The sequence below is a fragment of the Opisthocomus hoazin genome, chromosome 18, assembly GCF_030867145.1.
Source record: "Opisthocomus hoazin isolate bOpiHoa1 chromosome 18, bOpiHoa1.hap1, whole genome shotgun sequence".
Lineage (NCBI taxonomy): Eukaryota > Metazoa > Chordata > Aves > Opisthocomiformes > Opisthocomidae > Opisthocomus > Opisthocomus hoazin.
Window position 1 is genome coordinate 18,570,207 of NC_134431.1, and position 18,674 is coordinate 18,588,880.

Here is an 18,674-nt window from a genome sequence, read left to right on the forward strand (position 1 = left end):
TAAAATGAAAAGTGAACATAGTGCAAAGCGAGGGGAGCAGGGACCCGGGCTCCCCCGGCGCGGCTCCGAGGTGCCAGAGCCACATCCCAGTTCCATCCCAATTCCATCCCAGTTCCGTCCCAGTGCGGGGTGGCATCTCCCAAGGGTCCGGCCGGGCACCGTCCCACCTGGGCACCGCTGCCGGTCAGCGGGCCGGGGCGAAGGCTCCCACCGCCTCCTGAACTGGTCCAGAGCCAGTCCCTGCGCCCAGGGGTGTCCCCCCCATCCTCCTGCCCGCAGCCAGATGCACCCGGGGGGCTCCCGCTGCGGCCCCCGAGCTCTTCCCGCTGCCGGGCAGCTCCTCGTCGTCACCCACGTGGGGCATGGGAAGGGGGTGCAGCGAAGGGAGCCCACCCGGCGGGAGGGAGCGGTGGGCACCGCAGCCAGGGCGTCCATCGGGCAGGGGGTCGCAGCGTGGAGCTCGGTGCCGCGTCCGGTATCGCCGCTGGGCTCCTCTCCTCCACCAACGGGCCCTTCCCCACCCCCCCCAGGACAAAAGAGCTGGGGGGGGGGGGGGGGGGCAGCACACCCCAACGCACCCACAGACCCTGGACCCCCTCCCACCCTAAGGAGCCGGAGCCAACGAAGGACCCCGGGAGAGCGGGGAGACGCCGGGGCTTTACAATCAGCGGTCGGGAGCGTGGGGGCAGGTGGGGGGGCTTCGGGTGGGGGTGTCAGGGCTGGGTGCTGCCCCCGGGGCTGGCGACGGGCCGGCAGCCCATCCTGCGGATGGAGTGGAGGGCGACGGTGCAGCAGCCCCGCAGCAGCGAGCTGATGTTGTAGATGGGCTGGCCCTGCCGGCGCTGCGAGCGGCACAGCCAAGCCACCGTCGGCACGGCCGGCACCACCACGGCCAGCAGATCCACGATGAAATGGCGGCTCCAGTAGCTCTTGGAAGGGGACGTTTCGCAGCCGGTCAGCTCCGTCACCTCCTCCTCGGCCGCGCAGGCGATGGCCACCGAGGGGTTGGCGCTGGGGGGCTGCCGCACGGCCGCGTCGCAGGTGGCATCGGCCCCGGCGCACGCCGCCGCGGCGTCGGGCTCGGCCACGAGCGGGTCCGTGGCCGCGGCGGGGTTGGCGAGCTCGGGGCCGGGCATCACGTCTTCCATTTCGGAGACCCAGGCTGAGGTGGGGCTGCCTAAGCTGCAAGCCTGGGACTTCATCACCTTCTCCAGGATGGTGTCCAGGTCGGGCTGGCAGGGCACGAAGTCCGTCTGGATGGCCCGCTCCTGCATGCAGCTGGCCTGCACCCCGGCTTCCACGCCGCCCCGCAGCCCCAGCAGCTTCTCGTAGGTGGAGCTGGGGGGCAGGCGGGCGGCGGGCTCGCCCCCCACCTCCAGCGGGTCCGTGCGGCCAGGAGCCTCCTCCGCCCCCACGAAGCCGCTGTCGGCCCCCTCGTCCAGCGAGATGGTCTGCGAGCCCCCCACGTTGCGGTCCCCGGCCCCCTGGTCGCTCAGCTTGGTGTAGGTGGAGCTGCGGGTGAGGGATCGGGCTGGGGACCCCCCGGCCGACTCGCCGGCCCCCTCCTCCTTCAGCGCCCCGTTCTGCGCCACCTCCATGCTGTGCAGCAGGGTCTCCAGCTTCTTGTTCTGGATGTTGATGTCCACGAAATACTTCTGGAGCCCCTTGTCCTTCTCCAGCAGGTTGTTCTTCACCGTGTCGATGACCTGCTTCAGCTGCTTGATCTCCTTGCGGGCCTCCTTCAGCGCCAGCTGGGCCTCCACGCGGTGGCATTCCTCCTCGATCCAGTCCTCCTGCATCCGCGACAGCTGCGTCTTCAGGTCCTCGATCTCAGCATCCCTGCGAGAGACGGGGACGGCATCGCCGCCGCGCTGAGGGGGGCTGCCAGGGCCAGCCCCGTCCTCGCACGCCCGGCGCTGAGCTGGAGCCAGATCGCCCGGTGGAACACACAGCTGGGACCCAGGGACTGATCCAGGGGTGTGGGGACCCTCGGGAGGGATGCTGAGGGACCCTCAGGAGCGATGCTCAGGGACCCTCAGGAGGGATGCTCAAGGACCCTCGGGATGGATGCTGAGGGACCCTCGGGATGGATGCTGAGGGACCCTTGAGAGCGATGGTCAGGGACCCTCAGTATGGACGCTGAGGGACCCTCAGGAGCGATGCTCAGGGACCCTTAGGAGCGATGCTCAGAAACCCTCGGGATGGATGCTGAGGGACCCTCGGGAGTGGTGCTGAGGGACCCTCAGGAGCGATGCTCAGGGACCCTCAGGATGGATGCTGAGGGACCCTCAGGAGCAATGCTCAGGGACCCTCGGGAGGGATGCTGAGGGACCCTCAGGAGCGATGGTCAGGGACCCTCAGGAGCAATGCTCAGGGACCCTCAGGAGGGATGCTCAGGGACCCTTGGGAGCGATGCTGAGGGACCCTCAGGAGCGATGGTCAGGGACCCTCAGGAGCAATGCTCAGGGACCCTCAGGAGGGATGCTCAGGGACCCTCGAGAGTGATGGTCAGGGACGCTCGGGAGGGATGCTGAGGGACCCTCGGGAGCCATGCTCAGCCCTCTCACGGAGGGGCTGCAGAGCCCAGGGCTGCGGGGGGACGGGCAGGCGCCCCGGGCGGGCGCGTGGCAGCTGGCACGCCGGCGAGGACGCGCCTAAGCCCGGGAGGAGCAGATGGGGATTAGCCACCCTCTGACGCTGAACTGCAGCGAAAAGCGCGGCTGAGACTTAACCGGGGACGCGGGGGAGAGCGCGGCCGCCGCAGGTGGGACGCACGGGCTCGGTGGCCCCCGGATCTGTGGCTCCCCGGTCGGACGGGCAGCGATGCCAGGTGCCCACGAGCCTGCAACGCCGCCGTAAAGCTCTGAATCGGGCGCCTGGGCACGAGCCCGAGGACAAGACACAGCGCTGGGCACCGACACTGCCCTGCTGAGGCCCCATCTGCAGTGCTGGGTCCAGTGCTGGGCTCCCCAGTTCAAGAAAGATGAGGAGCTACTGGAGAGAGTCCAGCGCAGGGCTGCGAGGATGAGGAGGGGACGGGAGCATCTCTCCTACGAGGAGAGGCTGAGGGAGCTGGGCTTGTTCAGCCTGGAGAAGAGAAGGCTGAGAGGGGACTTTCGAAATGCCCATAAATATCTGCAGGGTGGGGGTCAGGAGGACGGGGCCAGACTCTTTCCAGTGGTGCCCAGCGACAGGACAAGGGGCAACGGGCACAAACTGAAGCAGAGGAAGCTCCAGCTGAACCCGAGGAAGAACTTCTTCCCTCTGAGGGTGCCGGAGCCCTGGCCCAGGCTGCCCAGGGAGGCTGTGGAGTCTCCTTCTCTGGAGATATTCCAGCCCCGCCTGGACACGGTGCTGTGCAGCCTGCTCTGGGTGACCCTGCTTGGGCAGGGGGTTGGGCTGGGTGACCCCAGAGGGCCCTGCCAACCCCAACCATTCTGTGATTCTGTGACAGCCCCCAGCAGGACCCATCCCGGACGCAATGGCTGGTGCTGGGACCCTTCCTGGCAGCTCCCGCACCGGGGGGGGTCTGCGCCCGCTGCTCCCATGCTCACCTGTCCTGCAGCCGCTCCTGCGTGTCCTTCAGGCGCGCTTTGAGGTGCCTGATGCAGACCTCCTTCTGCTGCAGCGGCGTCAGGTACTGCTCCGGCGTCGGTGGCTTTATCCCGTGGTTGTCGCTGCAGAGGTTGTACTTGGCCGAGCGCCTGCGGGGACACAGGCGTCACCCACCCGCCGGTGCTGCCGCCGGCACGGGGTCGGCGGAGGGGTCCCGAGGGAAACGCCTCTTCTCGGGGTGCAGGGGGGTGCAGCCCCGCAGGCAGCAGGGGCAGGGTGGGTGGGTGCTGCTCCAGACCCCGCTGGCACAGCCTGCAGCTTCAGCAGGGCGGTGGGTGCACGAGCGGAGCCGGGAGCAGGCGGGCACCCAGGGCTCTCGTGCCCGGAGCGAGGTTTCCAGGGAATGACGGACGTGGATGGAGAGCCCAGGGCTCCATCCCGTCGGAGACGGAGGTGGAAGATGGGTGATGGGAGGGTTTGGGATGGAGCAGGTCTGGAGCTGGTGGCTGTCCTGCCCATGGAGAGCAAGCTGGGGCATCCGGCATCTGCTCTGGGTTGGGACAGTGCCATGTCCGGACCCTCCTCGTGCCGCCACCGGGACGGATGAGGTGACGTCTCTGGCCCAACGCCCAGGGCAGCGCGGGGAGCGGGGGCTGGCCAGGGACAGGGGACAGGGCTGGGAGGCACACTGAGAGCTGTGCGCAGCATGAGACGCTCCTGCATCGCAGCACGGCGGTCCAAAACCCCTGAGCATGGCAGCAGGGTGGTGGGGATGCTCCATGCATGGCATTAGGGTGGTGGGTACCCTCTCTGTGTCACAGCAGGGTGGTGGGTACCCTCTGTGCATGGCAGCAGGGTGGTGGGGATGCTCCATGCATGGCAGCAGGGTGGTGGGTACCCTCCACGCATGGCATCAGGGTGGTGGGCACCCTCTGTGCATGGCAGCAGGGTGGTGGGGATGCTCCACGCATGGCAGCAGGGTGGTGGGTACCCTCTGTGTGTGGCAGCAGGGTGGTGGGGATGCTCCACGCATGGCATCAGGGTGGTGGGTACCCTCTGTGCATGGCAGCAGGGTGGTGGGGATGCTCCATGCATGGCAGCAGGGTGGTGGGTACCCTCTGTGCATGGCATCAAGGTGATGGGCACCCTCTGTGCATGGCAGCAGGGTGGTGGGCACCCTCTGTGCATGGCAGCAGGGTGGTGGGGATGCTCCATGCATGGCAGCAGGGTGATGGGCACCCTCTGTGCATGGCGGCAGGGTGGTGGGGATGCTCCATGCATGGCTGCAGGGTGGTGCGTACCCTCTGTGCATGGCATCAGGGTGGTGGGTACCCTCTGTGCATGGCAGCAGGGTGGTGGAGATGCTCCATGCATGGCAGCAGGGTGGTGGGCACCCTCTGAGCGTGGCAGCAGGGCAGCCCAAAGCCCCAGGGCATGGCAGCAGGCAGCCCCGCAGCCTCCGGCCGGGGCCACAAGCATCGCGTTCGGAGCAGCCAGGCAGGACCGCAGCCTCGCAGCACCGCGTGGCAGCAGGACGGGCACCGCTCCCCGCTGCGGCGTGTGCGGGCTCCGATGGCCGGGTTACCCCTCAGCTCCTCCCAGGTTTGTTGCCACCTCTGGGGGCTGGAAGGTGGTCGGGGACGGGTGGGAGCAGCGCACCAGCAGTGCCCCGAAATGCCGGTGCAGGCAGGGCTGGGGCCGCTGCCCGTCCCGCAGCTGGGTGCCGGGCTCTTCGCGCCCCGGGAGCCCCGCGCTGAGAAGCCAGACCTCCACTGGGCACCACGAGGGGATGGAAACCAAGCCCTGGACCACCGTGCACGTGGTCCCGGGGTGCCCCTCGGGGTGCAGGAGCGGAGGGAGGGACGCGTGCAGCGTGCGAGGCGGGACGGAGGGAAGGGGACGGGGCAGCGGGCTGGCAGGCGGGAGGATGAGGAGGGAGAAGACACGACAACGGCGGCGGAGAGGTTTGGAGGAGGATGGCGGGGGGGCCTTGGCCAGACACATCAGCGGCTCCACCAGCTCCGGGACCCCCAGCCACCAAGCACAGCCTCGTCCCGGGCGGGCAGCGGCAGCGTGGGTGCTGCTCCCCGCTGCCCGGGGGGCACCCGGCAGCCGCCCTGGGGCCACGGGCGATGGGTTACCTTGGGGTGGGGCTGCTGTCGCTGCCCTTGCAGGAGCCAGAATTGCTGCTGCTGCTCAGCGAGGAGGTGCCGTAGGTGTCCCTCCCGGGGGGCGAGGGGCGCCTGGAGGCAGGGAGAAGAGGCTGTGTCTCAGGCCGAGTGGCTGAGGGCGCTGAAGACTTAAAGAAGGAGGCAAAGCCACTCCGTCCATAAACCCCGCGACTGCCAACCACCACGCCGAGAACACACAAGACAAAAGGACAAAAAACAAACAGCAGGGATCAAAATGGCACGGAGACGGCGACGGGCGCAAAGGCAGGGCTGGGGGGGTTGGGGGCTGCCCACCCTCTCCCTCCCAACCCGTGGCGTGGCATCCCCCGGACGCCGGCACGGCATCCCTGCACCCCGAGCACCCGGAGCCCCTCGGGAGCCCCCCGGTCAGCACCCAGACCTGGGCAGATCTGCCTTGTCCCTCTGCCCACGCTGCTGGTGGCAGCCAGATCCTAAATAATGGCAGCGTGGGTCATGGAGACACTCGGAGGGGAATAAATGCTTTTTTTCTCTCTCTTTTTTCCCCTCTTGCTCTCTATCACTGCAGCTCAAGGGGGGGCTTTTCACGGGCCAGCACCCCTCCCAGCTTCACCACCCCAACCCCAGCAGCCCCGTGCCGCAGCCCAGGGCCCTCCGCCACCGCCTGCCTTTGCCCGGACGGACAGAGGGGTTGGTGCCGGCTGCGGCGCAGACGGACAGAGAGGGACGGGGGTGCAGCGCTCGGGGGGCTGCATGCACGGACGGGGAAGTGCTGTGCGGCGGGCAGCGACATGCAACCCCCTGCAAGCCGGGCTGGGGGGTCCGTGCTGCGAAGTGGCAGCTCGTGGTGTAGGTGGGGACGGTTCCCTGCCCGCTGCCAGCCGGGAGAAGCGGCCGGGCGGGCACCGCTGCCCGGTCCCGGGGGCCGGCGGCCGAAGCAATATTCACCTTCGCGATCCGGTGGACGAGCGCCTGCTCCCCGGCAGAGACATCGCCGCGGTGCCACGGGTCCTGGGCGCGGGGGAGCTGCGGGTTGAAGGCAACAGAGAGAGGAGGTGAAGACGGGGAAACGGCCCCAGGGAGACGGGAACCGCGCAAAGCGCCGGCGCAGGGGTGAGCAGGGGCGTCAGTTCAGACCCTGGGGTGAGCTCCCGCACCAGGGTACCAGTTCAGACCCCAGGGCCACTGCACGGGGACCTGGGTGTCCTGGTGGACAACAGGGTGACCATGAGCCAGCAGCGTGCCCTGGGTGCCCAGAAGGGCAATGGATCCTGGGGTGCATGAGGAGGAGTGTGGGCAGCAGGGTGAGGAAGGTTCTCCTCCCCCTCTGCTCTGCCCTGGGGAGGCCCCATCTGCAGTGCTGGGGCCAGTGCTGGGCTCCCCAGTTCAAGAAAGATGAGGAGCTACTGGAGAGAGTCCAGCGGAGAGCTGCGAGGATGAGGAGGGGACGGGAGCATCTCTCCTATGAGGAGAGGTTGAGGGAGCTGGGCTTGTTCAACCTGGAGAAGAGAAGGCTGAGAGGGGACCTTCGAAATGCCTCTAAATATCTGCAGGGTGGGGGTCAGGAGGATGAGGCCAGACTCTTTCCAGTGGTGCCCAGCGACAGGACAAGGGGCAACGGGCACAAACGGAAGCAGAGGAAGCTCCAGCTGAACCCGAGGAAGAACTTCTTCCCTCTGAGGGTGCCGGAGCCCTGGCCCAGGCTGCCCAGGGAGGCTGTGGAGTCTCCTTCTCTGGAGATATTCCAGCCCTGCCTGGACGTGGTGCTGTGCCCCCTGCTCTGGGTGACCCTGCTTGGGCAGGGGGTTGGGCTGGGAGACCCCAGAGGGCCCTGCCAACCCCTGCCATGCTGGGATTCTGTGGACTGCATCCCCTGCACATCTGGGCTGTGCTCCCTGCCTGCCCCGCACAGCCCAGGAACGCTGGGATGCTGAGTGCCCGGGGTCCTGCCCCGGCAAGGCACGCTGCGGGCACAGGGCACGGATTTTCTGCATTTAGAAGGAAAACAGCAGCACAGCGAGCGGTCTAACGCCCCTGTCCCACCAGTCTTCACGCCCAGCACGAGCCTTCCCACAACCCCAGGTCCCCATTCCCCCCGGGACGGGCGGTCTGCTGCAGCGATGCAGGGCGCCGGCCGTAGTGGCATTACTTGGGGCAGAGATGGGACAGAGCTGGGACACCCAGCCCCAGACCTCGTCGAGTTTCTGCCCCGGCGGGTGGCTCTCACCGCAGCGGGCTGGGCGCCTGGTTTCGCTCGGTGAAGCCAGAATCACCCCTTCACCAGTGAGATCAGGCACGGAAGCGCAGATCCCCGCGTGATGCGGCAGCTAATCCCTCGGGAGACACAGAGCCCGTTTTTCCTGCAAATAAATCGGCCAAATCCAGCGGCTGGCGGCAAGCGGCGGGAGCTGCGGGAGGAGGGACGGGAGCTGCGGGAGGAGGGACGGGAGCTGCGGGAGGAGGGACGGGAGCTGCTGCAGTGGAGCGGGGCTACGGAAAGCATCCGCTCGGCACGGCCGTCCCGCCGAGCATCCCCGCACCATGCTGCCGGGGACGGCCGGGCTGGGGGCACCACGCAGGCTCCCCCCCCAATCCCCGACCCCTTTCACGATGCCGGTATTGTCCCAGATTTTGGCAGCTCCAGCCCAGAGGAACACGAGAAACCAGCCCGCCGGTAACCGATGGGTGACTGGCAACGCTGCTCGGCCCCGGTCTGGGGGAGCGCGAGGAGCGGGACACGAGGAGGGAGCGCGGCCGGGTCACCCCCTTGCAGCCTTTTGCCACCCCAGGGCTGTTTTATCCAGGCTACCTCCTGCCTCATGCTCAGAGCCCACAACAGCCAGCCCAGGCGTCTCCTCTCCCCAGGATTCACCTCTCCCCGCTCCCCAAACCAGGGCCCCGCAGAGCCCAGCGAGCTGGAGCAGCGGAGCCGGTGACGTGCAGCCACGGTGAGCCCCACGCCAAGGGGGTGCCAGCATCCCTGGGACGCAGCGACTGGGATCTGGGGGTCCTGCTGCTCCCCTCCAGGATGGATTTCCCAGGGGTGGACCCGGGCAGGGGGAGGCAGCTCTGTGCCCTGCCAGATAACTGCTCCTGAGGCGACAGCGTGCACGGCGGGGCGGCTGCGGGCTCTGCTGCTGCAGCAGCGTGAATCAGCATCCAGCGCAAGAGCCGAGCGCGGCCCCGGTGCCGGCAGCAGCATCCTCCGGCAGCGCCATGCGGGGCTGCGGCACAGCCCGGGCTCTGGCAGCGGGGACAGCCCGTCCCTCGCTTTTCACGCTGTGGGGTGCTCCCCGGGCAGCTCTCAGGCAGGGCTTCGGGGGGATTTGTGGCCCCGGGGGGAGCTCCTTGCCCTCTCACACCCCCAGGCCCCGTGCCCTGGCCCAATGCACGTCAGGGGTCCCTGGCATTGCCGCCGCCTCCTGCTCTTCCCTGGTCACAGCAGTTCACAGAATCACAGAATGGTCAGGGTTGGCAGGGACCTCTGTGGGTCACCCAGCCCAACCCCCTGCCCAAGCAGGGTCACCCAGAGCAGGGGGCACAGGACCTTGTCCAGGCGGGGCTGGAATATCTCCAGAGAAGGAGACTCCACAGCCTCCCTGGGCAGCCTGGGCCAGGGCTCCGGCACCCTCAGAGGGAAGAAGTTCTTCCTCGGGTTCAGCTGGAGCTTCCTCTGCTCCAGTTTGTGCCCGTTGCCCCTTGTCCTGTCGCTGGGCGCCACTGGAAAGAGTCTGGCCCCATCCTCCTGACCCCCACCCTGCAGATATTTATGGGCATTTCGAAGGTCCCCTCTGAGCCTTCTCTTCTCCAGGCTGAACAAGCCCAGCTCCCTCAGCCTCTCCTCGTAGGAGAGATGCTCCCTTCCCCTCCTCATCCTCATAGCCCTCCGCTGGACTCTCTCCAGTAGCTCCTCATCTTTCTTGAAGTGGGGAGCCCAGCACTGGACCCAGCACTGCAGATGGGGCCTCCCCAGGGCAGAGCAGAGGGGGAGGAGAACCTCCCTCGCCCTGCTGCCCACACTCCTCCTCATGCACCCCAGGATTCCATTGCCCTTCTGGGCACCCAGGGCACGCTGCTGGCTCATGGTCACCCTGTCGTCCCCCAGCACTCCCAGTCCCTCTCCGCAGAGCTGCTCTCCAGCAGAGAACGACTCCTCCGCACTCAGAATTACCGCTGCGGCACGGACCACGACGAGCAGCTACAGCGCGAAAGGAGCCTCGCGGCACAAGCAAGGGGCAATCCAAGATTAACTCAACACGTTTGAAATGCCAGAAAGGGAAGAGCGGTGAAGCCCTCTGCTTGTCCAGCGACTCGCGGAGGGGTCTGCGGCCGCAGAGGGGCTGCCCCTGCCCCTGCCCTCCCGCGGGACCACGCCAGCCCAGCCCCCACCTCCCCACAGCGCCTGGCACTGCTGCTGGCTCCGGCTCACCGCCGCGGCTGCTCATCGATTCGGGGTTGGGAAAAACACAGGGAGAGGAAATGAAAAGCGCTCAGAGATGAATAACCACGTCCTCGAGCCCGCTGCACGCTCTCCAGCGAGGAAGACAACGGCAGCCGCAAGGCCCAAGAAACACAGCGGGGTGACCAAGAGCAGGTCACTAAAATCTCAAACCTGTCTGATAGATGGGGCTTGGGGCAGGGGTCAGAGCAAAGCCGCAAGGGCAAGCAGAAACGGAGAAATCCTGTAAAGCCACAGGGTGGAAATCCGCCCAGGGCCGGGCAGAGCGCGGGCAGGCTCATTGCTCCCTGCCAGAGGCATCGGGGACGGGGCCAGCAGCTCCCGCACAGCACTGGGGCAAAACCCCCCCCAAAAATGAGCATCGGGAGCCTCGGCAGCGGGAGAGGAAGCCCGGGGGCTCAGAGGACAACAGGCTGCTGGCAGCGACCCTGGTCTGCAGAGCCCAAATCACACCAAGGGTGGATGGGACCCAGCCAGGGCTCATCACCCAGCTGAGAGGCAGCGTGGGGAAGGGATTTCCTCCACCTTCTTCTCGTCTTTGTACAGGGAGGAATATGGGGAACGTCTCGCAGCACAGAGAAGAAACGTGGGAGAATCCCTTCCTTTGTGGGTTGATCCTCACAGAGCCGACGAAAACAGCTCGTGCCCCAGGAGAGGGAACGTGTCCAGGGCCCAGGCTCCGGAGAGACGCTGAGCAGCGACAACTGGCAGCAGCAACGGGCGCTGAGCCCAGCGACGCAAGCGGCCAGTGCTGATCCCCACAGCCAGCGAGTCCCCCTCCTCCCCGTCACCCCGCCGGCACGCACGGTCCCGGCTCCGCAGCGCAGCCCGGGTTTGCAATTATACAGAGATCTTAACGAGCGAGCGCACAGACACCGGGAGCGAGGTCCGGGTGACTCGGGGAGCGCTGGCTTGTCCCCGTGCTGGGGGGACCGGCGGGACCCTGCTCAGCGCAGCACCTCTGCGGCTGCTCACGCTCCCCGGGGACGCTGGTACGGGCCGGGCTCTGACGGATGGACTCACACCAGACCCAGAGACCACGCCACGAACCACCTCCACGTCTTTCAGCATCTTGAAAACCACCCCAAAACGCGGCTTGGGGGACGAACGCTGCCCGTCGCGAGGTCTAACGCTCTCTCCCGGAGCCACCGACAGCAAAACGCCCTGCGGATCTCCCGGCCCGTAGCGGCACTGAAAGGCAGCGCTTTTAAAAACACCACCACGAAACAGTGCTTATCCTGCACAGCAGAACGAGCCTGGGGAACTCACGCTAAATAAAAGTGACGGTCCCTGACCGGGAAACCGCCGACAGCACGAAAAGCGGGTACCCCGCGCGGGGTGGGACGGAGCACAGCAGCCTCTCGCCCCCAGGAATGGAGACCCACATTGTGCCGCAGCCGCTCCGAGCACTTTCCAAGCCTGCTGCGGTCAGCAGGGCTCAGCACCGGGCAGGGCTCAGCGCCGAGCAGGGCTCAGCTCCGGGCAGGGCTCAGCCCCGGGCAGGGCTCAGCTCCGGGCAGGGCTCAGCTCTGGGCAGGGCTCAGCACCGGGCAGGGCTCAGCCCCAGGCAGGGCTCAGGTCCGAGCAGGGCTCAGCCCCGGGCAGGGCTCAGCTCCGAGCAGGGCTCAGCCCCGGGCAGGGCTCAGCTCCGGGCAGGGCTCAGCTCCGAGCAGGGCTCAGCCCCGGGCAGGGCTCAGCTCCGGGCAGGGCTCAGCTCCAAGCAGGGCTCAGCCCCGGGCAGTGCTCCCCATGCCCACACTGGTAACGTCGTTCAGCACCAGCACCCTTGGGCACGGCACTTCCCCGTCCCTGCCAGCACAGGTCGCTCAGCCCCGGCATGTCCCCTGGGCCTGAGAACCCCCACGGTGCCACCGGCCGGGTGACACCCCCGGGGCTCGGGGTGCTCCCGAGCCGCATCCCGGCGGGTCCCCAGCTCCCACTGGCCGCAGAGGGGGTCTCGGGCACTGCCGCCCGCCAGATCACACCACGACAGCAATGCAAAGCCAGATGGGTGGCAGAGCGGTGACAGAGCGGTGACAGAGCACCCCAAGGCTCAGCCCGGCGCCCCAGGGGAGGATTTCCCTAAGAACTGCAGCTCAGCCATCATTTTGGGATCGCTGCCCCACAGAGACGCCTTCTTGCCTCGAATGCGGCCGCTCCCCCCCGCCACGCTGCATCCCCCGGCCATGCCAGCGATGGGCAGACGGGGCTGGGCACGTATCGCTCCTCCTCGCGGCATCCTGCACGGGAAACGGGGCCACGGGACCCCCGGGGAGCCCCCCCCCACCCGCTCAGTGAAGCCTCTGGCAATTCCTCCGCCTGTTCTTCCAGAGGTTTCGCCACCGCGGGCTCTCGCTTCCGAGGCGTCTCTCCTCGCTCAAATCCTGCAGGGTTCAGGAGCTGGCTGCTACGCTGGCCCGAGCTGCCCCACCAGCTCATCCCGTCCCCACGGCGAAAACACCGGCACGGGGCGAGAGCAGGCGGGCTCGTTCGGCAGCCCCAGCCGCAGCCCTCGGCACGCAGCCGCTGCTCTGCCCCGGATTTCTCGCTCGCTGCTTCTTTTGTCGGGGCTCCCATCACCCCGCCCGCCGCCGGATTCTCTCGTTTTCCTTGACGCATCCCGCGTCGGGAGCGCTTTGCAACGGTGGCACCGAGCCCAAGCGCCTAAGAGCGGCTTTGCCGATGCTGCAGAGGGCTTGGGAGAAGCAGCGCCTTCCCTGGGGGTCCCCCCCACCGGGCGGGGGGCGGCCGGGAGGTTTTCAGCCTTCCAGTACCAACAGGATTAAAAGCAGAAAGCAACAGGGGGAGGGAAATGACAGCTTTGTTTTTCCGGGGAATAAAAAGGGCTCCGGAGGAGACCTCCCTGCCTTTCCGACACGGGCTCTGCTTTTCCGTCGCAATAACCACCAGCAAAGTGCCGACATGGCAAAAAACCGGCAACCCAACGCGGGACGGAGCGCTGTGCCCCCAAACAGCGGTAATGCCAGGATCCGTCTGCGTTTGGAAAGGGGCTGGGGTGCAGCTGGGTGGTGGTGGGAAGGAGCAGGATCCAGCAAGCGGGGCCAGCACCAAGTCCGGCCAAGGAGGGGGTCAGCGCTGCCGTGACCGTGGCTGCGCTCCTCTGTCTGCCCCGGGGGACTGCCCGGAGACCGACCCCGGGGGAAATTTGCCAAGGAAAGGGTAAGACCTGAGGCCAGCCTGATGCCCACTTGATTTCGCGCTGCCCAGGCACCTCTCGGGACCAGAGGCCACTTCGCTCCCGCTCGGGGGTTTCCAAGGGAGCGGCGATATCGCCAGCAGCTGGGGAGCCCTGCTGCCTGCTCCCCCCCACTCCCTGCTCCTGCAGCGACGGGCTCAGCCCAAAGCGGGCAGAGCTCCACCTGCACCCCTGCACCTGGACAGAGGGAGATCACAGAATCCCAGCATGGCAGGGGTTGGCAGGGACCTCTGTGGGTCACCCAGCCCAACCCCCTGCCCAAGCAGGGTCACCCACAGCAGGCTGCACAGCACCGCGGCCAGACGGGGCTGGAATATCTCCAGAGAAGGAGACTCCACAGCCTCCCTGGGCAGCCTGGGCCAGGGCTCCGGCACCCTCAGAGGGAAGAAGTTCTTCCTCGGGTTCAGCTGGAGCTTCCTCTGCTTCAGTTTGTGCCCGTTGCCCCTTGTCCTGTCGCTGGGCACCCCTGGAAAGAGTCTGGCCCCGTCCTCCTGACCCCCACCCTGCAGATATTTAGAGGCATTTCTAAGGTCCCCTCGCAGCCTTCTCTTCTCCAGGCTGAACAAGCCCAGCTCCCTCAGCCTCTCCTCGGAGGAGAGATGCTCCCGTCCCCTCCTTATCCTCACAGCCCTGCGCTGGACTCTCTCCAGTAGCTCCTCATCTTTCTGGAACTGGGGAGCCCAGCACTGGACCCGGCACTGCAGATGGGACCTCCCCAGGGCAGGGCAGAGGGGGAGATGCTCCAGTTCACGCCAGAGCAGAGCGCTCGGGGCAAGAGCAGGGACGAAACACGCAGGATGTTTATGCAACACCACCAGAAAAATCAATTTTTCCAAGAGGTGCTGTAACATTAACGAAACGCAGGAGCATCTCCTTTTCTTGTCTTGTTTGTTATAAAGGGCGGAGTTGTCACCCAGAGCTTACAGGAGAACAGACCCCATTCGAACAGCTCGGGTCATGCAGCTCCTCGCTTTTCCAGCTGACCCGGCCGCAGCGCCGAGCGGGGAGGTGGCAGTTCCCAGCCCTTGTTAGGTCAAAAAATCAGGGGCCTGACCAGGGGGACCTGGCTGGTCTCTCCCTGGGGCCTCTGGGGTGGAAGGGAGAAGGGGAAAGAGCTCCGTGCCAACGCCGCAGCAGCAGCCAGGAGAGCAGGAGCAGGATCCCCGGGGTGCAGACCCTTGGCTCGCCCAGCGCTGGGGGGGTTGGCGGGCTGGGGGTGCAGGTGAGCTCACACCCCGCAGCCCACCCTGAGCGGGTGCTGGGGAGCCGAGCTGAGTGGAAAGGAGAGCCCACGCCTTCGGGATGCGCAGGCAAAACCACGGAAGAGAAATCCAGCACAGCGGCCGGCCCCCCCTCGGCACCGCGGCGCGGGGGGAGCAGGTCTGCCGTACCCACCGGTTCCGGAAAGCCGGCGGCCGCGCGGGATCAGCCCCGCATCTCCGCGCCGCCGCAATGGCCTACGTTAACCCCACGCCGCATCTCCCGCCTCGAGGTGCCAGCACAGGCGTTGCCCCTCCTGACCCCCCGCCCTGGAAATGGGGGTTCGCACCTCCTCGCACGGGCCCAGCGCTCCCAGTGCCTGGCGCGGGTGGGAACGCCGGCGAACGCGCCGCAGCGGGTTTCCGTGCGATGAACCGGGCAGCACTGACCTTGCGGGGAGGAGAGGAAAAGGAGCGCCCGGCTCATCAATCAGCGGATGGATCCGCTGCATCCCTCCGGAGACGGGAGCGCTGGGCCGTTAAATAATAAAATCGCAACCGCACCGCAGCGCCGGCAACGCCCCGCGGTGCCGGGAGACGCGTTTGGACGCTGCGCGAGCTGATGTGGGTCCGGTGCATGCGGGGAGGGTCCGGTGCATGCGGGGAGGGTCCGGTGAGCGCACCGCAGCTCTGCTGAGCGCGACGTCTGTCCGGTGCATGGCGTGTGGATGCAGCACGGGTCCGGTGCTTGTGATGCAGGACCGGCGTGCACGGTGTGGGTCCGGGTGCATGCGGTACGGGTCCGGTGAGCGTGACACGGGTCCGGTGAGCGTGACACGGGTCCGGTGAGCGTGACACAGGTCCGGTGAGCGTGACACGGGTCCGGTGAGCGTGACACGGGCCTGGGGCGTGTCGGAGGGGGGGTCTGGTGCATGCAATGCAGACCCGGTGCATGCGTTGCGGGTCTGGCGGGCGTGATGCGTGTGCGGTGCATGCGATGCCGGGGTGCTGCGGGCCCGGTGCGTGACCCGCCCCAAGCTCCCTCTGCCCTGAGGACAACCCCCCCCCCCCCAGCCCCCCCGATGCGGAGAGGCGCTGGCAGCCCCCCCCCCCCGTCTGCAGCCCGAAAGGGCTGAGTCACGCTGCTGCCGGACCCCCCGCAGCCCCCCGGCCCCGCCGCCCCCCGCCCGCCCCGCGCCCCGCTCACCTCCGCGGGGCCCCGCCGATGGCCGGGGCGGAAGCGCCTGGGGGGGGAGGCGGGGGGGGCTCAGCGACCTGCGGGGAAGGGAGAGAGCGGGCGGTGAGCGGCGGCGGAGCGGGGCGCGGGGCGGTGCGGTACCGTGAGGGCCCCCCCCCCCCCCCCTCCGCACCCCCCCGCTCCCCATCACCTGAGCCGGCCTCCATGGGGGGCGGCGGGAGGGAGGGAGGGAGGGATGGAGGCAGGGATGGAGGGATGGAGGCAGGGAGGGATGGAGGCAGGGAGGGAGGGATGAGCCTTGCAGCTGCGTAATTTGCCTCCCTCCTCCGCGCTCTTAAAGCGACGGCGGCGCGGGTGCCCCCCCCCCCCCGGCGGGTTTCCCCCCGTTTCTATGGCAACTCCGCTCTGCCGGGCCGCGGCGCCGCAGAAAAGAGAAGCCGGGGGCTGGGGGTCCCTCCCCGGACCCCCGCAGGAGGAGGAGGAGGAGGAGGAGGAAGGTGGGGGGGGGGACCGGGGCAGCCCCGCGCTGCGGCCCTTGGAGCCCTCCCACCGTCGTAATTTTCATCGACTGATGGCCCAGTCCTGAGGGCGTCTGCACGCCGGATTAATGAGAATTAATCAGAGAATCAGAGAAGGTTTGGGTTGGAAGGGACCTTGAAGCTCATCTGGTTCCACCCCCCCACCATGAGCAGGGACATATTCCACCAGCCCAGGGTGCTCAGAGCTCCATCCAACCTGGCCTTGGACACTGCCAGGGAGGGGGCAGCCACAGCTTCTCTGGGCAGCCTGGGCCAGGGCCTCACCACCCTCATGGGGAAGAATTTCTTCCTAATACCTCATCTAAATCAAAACTTCATAAAGTAAAACAAATTAATGAATGGCGGTCTTTGCCTGGTGTCCATACCTGCGGGTCGGTGCGGGACGGGACCGCAGAGCATCAGCAAAACCGCGGTGCTGCTCCGGGCTGGCGCGTGGAGCGGGTTCGCCCAGTGCCCTCCCCGCTCGCGCGGTGGGGAAGCGTGCTGGTGAGCATGGCGAACGCCTCCAGCCCAGCCTGGTTACCCACCGCGCTACCTACACATTTCCTTCTGCGGCTGTCGAGCTGAACCTTTCCAAATTATTTAATGAGCAGACATCTGGGGCGAGGCCGCTCGGTGCTGAGCGGGAGATGCTGAGCACCTCACTGCGGCCCAGCATGGCGAGAGCGGGGTTTCGGCGCCGGCTCCGCTCCGGGGACCACAGCCGAGAGCGCCCGAGGCCGGTGACAGAGGCCTCTGCCTCGAGAGACAGGCACATATAGCTCTGTTGTGTATATATTACCCTCAGCCAGTTTGCTGATGACACCAAACTGGGAGGAGTGGTGGATACACCAGCAGGCTGTGCTGCCATCCAGCATGACCTGGGCAGGCTGGAGAGGTGGGCAGAGAGGAACCTGATGAGGTTCAACAAGGGCAAGGGCAGGGTCCTGCACCTGGGGAGGAACAACCCCAGGCACCAGCACAGGCTGGGGCTGACCTGCTGGAGAGCAGCTCTGCGGAGAGGGACTGGGAGTGCTGGGGGACGACAGGGTGACCATGAGCCAGCAGCGTGCCCTGGGTGCCAAGAAGGGCAGTGGGATCCTGGGGTGCATCAAGAGGAGTGTGGGCAGCAGGGCGAGGGAGGTTCTCCTCCCCCTCTGCTCTGCCCTGGGGAGGCCCCATCTGCAGTGCTGTGTCCAGTGCTGGGCTCCCCAGTTCAAGAAAGATGAGGAGCTACTGGAGAGAGTCCAGCGGAGGGCTGCGAGGATGAGGAGGGGACGGGAGCATCTCTCCTACGAGGAGAGGCTGAGGGAGCTGGGCTTGTTCAGCCTGGAGAAGAGAAGGCTGAGAGGGGACCTTCGAAATGCCTCTAAATATCTGCAGGGTGGGGGTCAGGAGGACGGGGCCAGACTCTTTCCAGTGGTGCCCAGCGACAGGACAAGGGGCAACGGGCAGAAACTGGAGCAGAGGAAGCTCCAGCTGACGATGAGGAAGAACTTCTTCCCTCTGAGGGTGCCGGAGCCCTGGCCCAGGCTGCCCAGGGAGGCTGTGGAGTCTCCTTCTCTGGAGATATTCCAGCCCCGCCTGGCCGCGGTGCTGTGCAGCACTGTGCTCTGGGTGACCCTGCTTGGGCAGGGGGTTGGGCTGGGGGACCCACAGAGGTCCCTGCCAACCCTGACCATGCTGGGATTCTGTGATAGTCGTGACATCCTGCGTGTACGCATGCACACGTGGACTTACGGCGGGAAACTGTTCACCCATCGGCAAGGCAGGAGCAGAAGCTGCTCCCAGACTGGAGCGGGACACGAGTCCGGCAACTGAGCGCGGCCGGTCAAGATTCAAACCCAAGAAGCCCCCGCCTCGCCCCGCGCACGGGGACGCAGAGCTCGCTGCTCCCCGGCGCTTGCAGGCTCCCTTCGCGGCTCCCCCGCGGCTGCGTCTCTGCGCTGACAAACCTGCTCGGTGAACACGCGCGGGCCGTCTGCCAGGACGGCTCCGGCGAGGCGCGCACCGCGGTCGCTCCGACACACGGGCTGCTCTCCGTGCGTGCACGTACCCCGCCTCTCGTCTGCGCTCACCTCCAGCCTCCTTTGGTTTTCCTCTTTCCCGGAGAATCCGACGCACAGCCGCTCTCCTTGAAAGGAAAATTATGGAGTTGTCGCCTCTGCTGCCACTGGAGCTGCTCCTGCCATGCGGCGGCGGCCGACGCGGCGCGGGCGGCAGCTCTGCCAGGAGACGTGGAGTCATTTCAGATGGCCTTTGGGGGAGAAAACCGGTTTCTCCGTCGCTCCCCAGCCTGCAGAGCTCGGTGGCCCGGGACTCGGCACGGCAGCCCGTCCCGCAGAGCAGGGTGCTCCCGGTGCCGGGGGTCGGGTCAG

At 67.1% G+C, this 18,674-nt stretch overlaps 1 protein-coding gene across 5 annotated transcripts; it reads right to left on the reverse strand.

Annotated features, from left to right (window-relative positions):
* Positions 1 to 630: 630 nt before the first annotated feature.
* On the reverse strand, positions 631 to 16,079 carry SNPH (syntaphilin). 5 transcript variants are annotated; one of them, XM_075439023.1, is made up of 7 exons: positions 15,969 to 16,079; positions 15,788 to 15,855; positions 15,031 to 15,111; positions 6,654 to 6,731; positions 5,697 to 5,897; positions 3,555 to 3,704; positions 631 to 1,839 (listed from the first exon to the last, which is right to left on the reverse strand). In XM_075439023.1, exons 3-7 carry the CDS (start codon positions 15,090 to 15,092, stop codon positions 714 to 716), a joined length of 1,617 nt encoding a protein of 538 aa, XP_075295138.1. In that variant the 5' UTR covers positions 15,093 to 15,111; positions 15,788 to 15,855; positions 15,969 to 16,079; the 3' UTR covers positions 631 to 713. The 5 variants fall into 5 exon arrangements, with proteins under 5 accessions (XP_075295138.1, XP_075295139.1, XP_075295136.1 ...); XM_075439024.1 differs by lacking the exon at positions 15,031 to 15,111 and having other exon boundaries at positions 15,969 to 16,077; XM_075439021.1 differs by lacking the exon at positions 15,969 to 16,079 and having other exon boundaries at positions 5,697 to 5,798; positions 15,031 to 15,482.
* Positions 16,080 to 18,674: the final 2,595 nt, after the last annotated feature.